The 7,798-nt window shown below is 35.7% G+C and overlaps 1 protein-coding gene across 1 annotated transcript; it reads left to right on the forward strand.

Annotated features, from left to right (window-relative positions):
* Positions 1-3,727: 3,727 nt before the first annotated feature.
* Positions 3,728-7,581, forward strand: LOC100789791 (protein trichome birefringence-like 35). Its single transcript, XM_003516345.4, has 7 exons — positions 3,728-3,875; positions 3,985-4,274; positions 4,422-4,701; positions 5,517-5,688; positions 5,864-6,060; positions 6,158-6,310; positions 7,000-7,581. Exons 2-7 carry the CDS (start codon positions 4,064-4,066, stop codon positions 7,328-7,330), a joined length of 1,344 nt encoding a protein of 447 aa, XP_003516393.1. The 5' UTR covers positions 3,728-3,875; positions 3,985-4,063; the 3' UTR covers positions 7,331-7,581.
* Positions 7,582-7,798: the final 217 nt, after the last annotated feature.

A 7,798-nucleotide genomic window follows, 5' to 3' on the forward strand; every position in this document is an offset into this window, starting at 1 on the left:
GGCTCAATGACTCTCTCTTGCTCTTCGGATAAAATTGTAATTTTTTCCACATAAGGCACGAGATCATCAACTGTCCATGTATTCCTCCCTTGAAGAGACACCATGTATTGTAATGTCTCTGCAACTTCAGCCTACAATTATTAGGGTCAGAAAATTAATGGCCATCATTAAAAAAATGTTCAAGTTAAATATTCAAAAAAATTAAAAAATACCAATGTAGCCATGTTTGCATTTTGTGGGTCAACAAACATCTTTGTCTTTCGCCTATACCAGACCATGTAGTCTGAGTTAAAGCTCAATAGGCCTTCTTGTCGGGGATAAGCGTCGACCCTAAATGCATGGCGATTATTCCATTGATGAATCATTGGGGCGAACAATTGCCCCCAATTTTTGTCATGTTTCCCTCTTAATGTTATGCCATGAATGTTTAAGGGTTGCGAAGGAGACTCTGGAATTGGTTGCTGCATCCCAAATTGTCTCAATACTCTGTCCGGTTGGTGCCACTCAATAACTTGGAAACAAATTAGTGGCACCACCGCGTATCACGCGAGACTTCCGACTACACAAATGGGAGGCAACAATGATATAACGGTTGCTGTGTAAGGCTCCCACACAAACTGCATATAACAACATAGTTGTCAACATTTTAGTAAAATAACACATATCATTTTTTATTTTACAAATACAATACCATTTTCTTATCTCATGACGTTTCATAATATCCAACTTGCGACGAAAAACTCTCACATCATCATTGCCGATATGTTGGTTTTCACGTCGCAGCCACCTACAAAGATTAAAATTTAATATACCCTAAAACCATTTATTCTATTGAAATGAAAGACGCTTTTAAAAATGACTAACCTGTGCCCCAGTGGTTTATTTTCTACTTGGGAAGGAGTCCTCTTTGGAGCCAAGGTTGGACATCGTTCCCATGCCCACATTTGTAGTAAGATGCACATACCTCCGATTGATTTAGTTTTATAATCGGTGACACTGCACATCTCTCTGTATAGAAAGCCAAGTACAACAGCTCCCCATGCATATGTGCCACAGTCTTCAAAGTCACGTAAAAATTGAAGGTACCTTAGCGAAACTTTGTTACTGCTTTTGTCAACGAACAAGACACCTCCAATGAATCTCAATATCCATGCACGGGCAAACCTTCATACTTGTTCTTCGTCATCGTCGTTATTTATTTGTGCAAAATGGTGAGCCAGCCAACTTAATTTAACCACACTACCTTTAATTTCACCTTCTTGTGGTCTGACTCCCAATAATTCCTCACATAAATTAGCCCAATCAAGATTTGTTGGACCGATTAATGGTAAAACATCCACACTTATACCTAACAATACAAAGACGTCTTGGAGAGTAATAGTACACTCTCCGCATCTCATGTGAAACGTATGTGTTTCCAGCCTCCATCTTTCTATCAGAGCACTAATTAATGAGGCATTTATTTTTAAGTATCACATCTTCATAATCCAGTAAAAACCAGATTGTCGAAGAAAAGGAAAAATTTGCTCTGAAATTTCTTATTCCCCTTGATACGTGGGGACAACTCCTCCGATATGTAATTTCCGATCTTCTTCCCCATTCCAAACATGTTCTGAAACATGCTTAGGTTGCATCCATAATACATCAGCATCGATGGGGCCAGACTTAATGTTAATATGTGATGAACATGACGATGAAGATGTCATTGCTATTGCAAAGTAAAATATAATACAATAAATTCGTAAATCAATTTATACATTATTTGTAGATAATATAAATTAAACTACGCACATTTATAAAAACGTTATTAAATATATAACAATAAATTTGTAATAAATAAAACTGAACAATTTTGAATATATTCTATAGATAAATTAAAATACATGTGAAGAAAAATTTAAATAATTTTTTTTCTACAATTAACAAAAAAAATAATTAAATAAAATATGGACTACAAATTATTTATAATACAAACAAATATTAAAATGCAAAAAATTATTTAAACAATATATATACAAAAATAATAATAATGTACAATGTATCATATATTTAATAACGTAAATTTCCTAAAACAAATAATATTAACCTAAAAACTAAAACTAACACTATCTTATCATATATATATATATATATATATATATATATATATATATATAACTAAAAACTAAAAATAATTAACTCAAACAATATTAACTTATCAATTCATTTATTTAAAACTATACTATCTTATAACACTAATAAGACAAATTTATGCGTGTCTAATATTACAATTATTTATTTACGTGTAAAATGCTTAATATTACAAAAACTAAAAATTTACGTCTACCTAAAATTTACAAATATATACCTAAAGCTAATATTAATTTATGCCTAATATTTCTACAGTTACCTAATATTACCTGTGTCTAATATTTCTAAAGCTAATATTACGTGTGTCTAATATTTTTAAACCTAATAATATCTTTGGCTGTGGCTGGCTAAAGTATCTCATATATATATATATATATATATATATATATATATATATATATATATATATATATATCACATATATAATATCTAAAAATATATACTACAAACTAAATAATATTTTCATACTAACTAACCTAACCTTCAAATATCTATTAATACATAAAAATTAATAACAGCATACATATTAATAATAGTAACTAACCTAACCTTACAATACCTATTAATCCTAATTAACCTAAACTTACTATACCTATTAATACTAGCTAACCTATTATTTTTATAATATTAACAACAGAATATATAAATCATAATATATAAATCTTATTTAAGAAAATCACTTACCAGAAATTATGGAAGAGAAAAACACAGCAAAGGAACCACAACACCAGCACACAGACACTCAGTGAAACTCAACAAAGGAGAAAAGCTCAGCTTGGAGAAGAGAAGTGTACATAAAAGTTTATGTTGGAGGTTTTTTTATAGAAGAAAACGTATACAAGCAAAGGTCAAAAGCTACTCTCCTTTTCAGTCCAATCCTACTCTGCATGCTGCATCCCTAAACACTGCAAAGCTGAACCCCAACACTGCAAAGCTGAAGCCCTAACACTGCAACCCTGGGCTGAGAATCTTCATGTGAGCTACAGCCTGTGCTAGCCTATCTCGCCAATGGAGAAGGCGAGAGCTTCCTACGTGGCTGTCTCGCCAATGCAGAAGGCGAGACCTTCTTGTGTCGCCTGTCTCGCCAATGGAGAAGGCAAGAGCTTCTCCTACGTGGCCCGTGTCGCCAGTGCAGAAGGCGAGACCTTCTTGTCGCCTGTCTCGCCAATGGAGAAGGCGAGACCTTCTCCTACGTGGCCCGTGTCAGGTCCTGTAACGCCAATGCCAGTGGCGGGTTAAACTTTCTCGCCAGTGGCTATGACGGATTCCATGCAAAAACAAATCCTCTCTGTGAATAGTTTTAAAACAGACCCTAATCCGTAAATAGTTTCTAAATGTGACCCCTTTGCGTAAATTTGCCCCTAAGTTACCTGTTAACCTTTGTCTCAGACAAAACATGAAAGCTTTTCTCAAAATTTGTGTACCATTGGATCATAACTTTCTGAGTGTGCAATTCAATTCTAAACTCTAGAAGATCCACTTCGAGGACATAGTGTAATAATAGTGCGTGAACAGTGGAGTTAAAACGGTCAAAGGATTATTCTACATTTACCAACAATCATTCTACAGTTAATGTTAACTAGCAAATAAAGTAATCAACTGCTCCTCTAATTTACACCATCAATCTTGCATAGAGAGAGGTTGCAACTTGCGAATGCAACACTAGCACTGCAGCACAAGCAGCACCGACTCATTATTGTTCAAACTTTAAACTTCAAAATCAAAGTTTTTGATTCTGTCATTTTGTGAGTACTGACTACTCTTTATTACATACCCGTTAATGAATCTGAAGCTATTTTTTTATTTTATTTCCCTTCTTGTTGTAAGTGATGTATTTGCTTTTTCAAATTTCAGGCTCACCCTTGATTTGGTTTCCTTATAGAGGAAAATCAAAATTCAAAATCAAAATCAACCACAACCCTCCAACACCACCATGCAGAGCTGGAAGTGGAACAGGAAGAAACCACCTGTTTTCCCTTTGCTTGTGCTTATTTTACTGTTCTTCATAGCCTTCTCAACCCTCCACAGTGAACACATTATACAACGAATCCATGAAAATCCAGATCATGTTCACAACCACCAAGAAGTTTCTTCAGCCACCTTTGTCAAACCCAACCTCTCTGGTCACCTAAAGCAAGCTGCAGGTATGGCCTTTCTCTTCACAGCTTGCTCTGTGCTTCATTGAAGACTGAAAACTGAAAGCTTGATGTGTTTTTTGGGCAAATTTTTAAGCTTTCTGTGTTTGGTTTGTGTTTTCTCTGACTTGCTGAAATGGGGTTGTTGGATTTTAGAGGTTTTGGATAGATTCAGTAGATGCAACTCCACTGTAGAGTACAATGGCCGCAAAGTTGCTTGGCTCGGCGATTCTCAGCATTCCGGTCACTGGAGTGCGAGGCCGGAAAGTTGTGATGTTTTTTCAGGCAAATGGGTTTTTGATAATGTTTCACATCCACTTTACAACGAGTCAGATTGCCCTTACATGTCTGACCAATTGGCCTGTCACAAGCATGGAAGGTCTGATTTGGGGTACCAGTACTGGAGATGGCAACCACATAACTGCAATTTGAAAAGGTGATTCTCTCTCTGAGCTTTGTGTTTTTTTTTTTTAACTGTGAACATGGTCAGATTATGCCGTTATGGTTTTGTACTTGGTGACAGAATGAGTTGGAATGATCCAGTTCAATAGTTTTAAGGTTGTTACTATTTTTGTGAAGTTGATGTTTGACCAAGATTGAGTTTTGTAAAGGTCCAAGTAGAATAGCATTTGTTCAGTTGTTCCTGTGGGAATTAGAGTTGAAAAAATTTAATTTTTTCTGGTGCCTAAAGTAGCATCGGATATGGTTGTATAAGTGGTAGTTTAACTATTGGGTTATATATTTTTTAATCCCTACTAATTATAAGATTTCGCTTTAATGCTAATCCTTATAAAAAATATCTCCTTTTGGTTCCTCATTTATGGAAATGTGTCAGGTGTAGTTCCCTGTTACTGACACTGTTAACTGAAGTGGAAGGAAAGGACATGAACTACACCCAACAAATTTTCATAAATGGGAGACCAAGGAGATGGTTTTTCAGGGACTACAAGCGCCTATTTATAGGGACTAAAAATATATTTAACCCGCCAACAAAGGTTTGTCAGTTGGTAACGATTGAACTCCTATCCCACAAGGAAGTGGGGTTGGAATCCTGTTGCTAATTGAGGACGGACGATGTATAAGTATCTCTGTAAGTGTTCTTTGAACCTTGAGGCATGCCCTAGCCTTGGTGAGTCTTCAGAACTTAACTCACCTAAACTTTTTGTTACAAAAAAAAATATTTAACCTTTGATTTTTTTCTGACAGATTAGGTTCTTTCTGCTAACTTCACTGATTTCTTGTATAAAACAGGTGGAATGTGAAAGAAATGTGGGAGAAGTTGAGAGGCAAAAGGCTAATGTTTGTTGGAGATTCACTAAATAGAGGGCAATGGATATCTATGGTATGTTTGTTACAATCAGTAATTCCTGCTGATAAGAGATCAATGTCACCAAATGCTCATCTCACCATTTTCAGAGCAGAGGTAAGAAGCCCATACTTGAAATATTTTTATGATGATTTTCAATGTAGCTTCCATTATTCCACTAAATTTCTTTATAGACATTGGATGTTCTAAGCCATTGGGTTGATGGGGTCACAAGTACACCATTGTCTTAAAGTCTCTTCCTGCACACTGCTAACTTTGTGCCAATTTTCAGGAATACAATGCAACTGTGGAATTTCTCTGGGCTCCTCTTCTTGTTGAATCTAATTCTGATGACCCAGTAAATCACAGACTAGATGAACGGATAATTCGTCCTGATACGGTTCTTAGACATGCATCACTGTGGGAAAATGCTGATATACTTGTTTTTAACACATACTTATGGTGGAGACAAGGCCCAGTCAAGCTATTGTTTGTATCAATTCATCAATATACATGTGTTCTTATAAGGAAAAAATTGTCTCATCTATTCTGATGGATCTTGTATATTGTATTTGTTCTTTTGCAGATGGACAGCTGAAGAAAATGGAGCTTGTGAAGAATTGGATGGGCATGGAGCCATGGAGTTAGCCATGGGAGCCTGGGCAGATTGGGTATCTTCAAAAGTTGACCCACTCATGAAGCGTGTCTTTTTTGTGACAATGTCGCCAACTCATCTCTGGTGAGCACCCAATCTATGTTTTGCATGATCCTATGCTATAGATGGAAATATTGCTGGTATGCATTCTTGGACGTGAACCTTTTGCCATAGGTTATACTATATGATATAATAGCTAGAGGGGAAAACATTTTTTGTTGGCTGGTCTAGACTATTTTTGTTGTCCATCCTTAGAACTTGAGGCATAATTGTGTCAGTGTTAATGATTATCATTCATCTTAGCTGTGTTTTCATTAGGATAATACAATGCAAACTTGATGTTATTTGCCTGTTATAACTAGAGTTTTAATTCCCTAGCTCCTGCTCCTCCCACTTCCATGACAACATGCTCGTCTGTCAAATTTGGCACTGTAAAAAGGCTTCTATTTCTGGTTTGAATTTTAACTTTCTTCTGATATATTAGCTCTTGGTTGGTTCCTATATGGGGCCTCACACAGACCCTGGAAAAGAAAAAGAAAAGTTTGACTTTTGCTGAAGTTATGTATTTAAGAAAAGTGGATATGAAGTGGAAATATTTTCATTTGTTATTACTGGTGTATTATATTGTTATAGATGGTTCCCAGATGCATCTCATCCAAAAATGGCTAGATATCTTCTCATATCTTGATTGATACACCTTTTTATATCATCATAACATTAATATATGAAATCCAAACATTTAAGGCCCTATATTGAACTCTATTCTCATTCAGGAGCCGAGAGTGGAAACCAGGAAGCAAGGGTAACTGTTATGGGGAGAAGGATCCCATTGACCTTGAGGGCTACTGGGGAAGTGGTTCAGATTTGCCTACAATGAGCACCGTGGAGAAGATCCTAAGACATTTGAACTCAAAAGTTTCTGTCATCAACATTACTCAACTATCAGAGTATAGAAAGGATGGTCATCCTTCCATTTTTCGCAAATTTTGGGAGCCCCTTCGGCCGGAACAATTGTCAAATCCCCCGTCTTACTCTGATTGCATTCATTGGTGCTTGCCTGGGGTACCTGATGTGTGGAATGAGTTACTCTTCCATTTTTTGTAGAAATTGTTTAACTATTCAATTTCCTTGATTGAATATAGCAGCCAATGTCTTCATTTTAAAGAGTGGCAAAAGCTGCTTACATTAGTTGTTTGCACGCAAGGGTGGACTGTTTTTGACAAGTGAATGCTGAAAATTTAGAGATCTCAATGTTGATGCGCCACGTTAAAACTTGGCTTCACACAAAAAGGAACAAAAAACTAAGTTATTTGTATGATTTCTTTTGTATGTGATTTATTCCATTCTCACTTTCATCTCCTTGTGCACATTCTTATGAAATGATTTTTTCAGTGTTTTACAACACTAATATACATATGTAACACTAAGCATGGTGATGTTGTCTCATAAATCATAAGGGTTCTAGCAGGTTTAGCATCTTTAATATGTTAGTTTCACTTTCACATCTAGCTAACTAAAAAATAGATACTTGTCTGTATACTAGTTATCATCAGGTATTCCCTCAGGCATATA

The sequence above is a fragment of the Glycine max genome, chromosome 1, assembly GCF_000004515.6.
Source record: "Glycine max cultivar Williams 82 chromosome 1, Glycine_max_v4.0, whole genome shotgun sequence".
In the NCBI taxonomy this organism is placed as follows: domain Eukaryota; kingdom Viridiplantae; phylum Streptophyta; class Magnoliopsida; order Fabales; family Fabaceae; genus Glycine; species Glycine max.

What these genes read in the sequence shown, in the direction of transcription:
- LOC100789791 (XM_003516345.4), top strand. Translation starts at nt 4,064, where the DNA reads ATGCAGAGCTGGAAGTGGAACAGGAAGAAACCACCTGTTTTCCCTTTG. An exon ending in CATAACTGCAATTTGAAAAG is followed by an intron (nt 4,702 to 5,516) that starts GTGATTCTCTCT and finishes TGTATAAAACAG; the next exon opens with GTGGAATGTGAAAGAAATGT. An exon ending in ATGTCGCCAACTCATCTCTG is followed by an intron (nt 6,311 to 6,999) that starts GTGAGCACCCAA and finishes ATTCTCATTCAG; the next exon opens with GAGCCGAGAGTGGAAACCAG.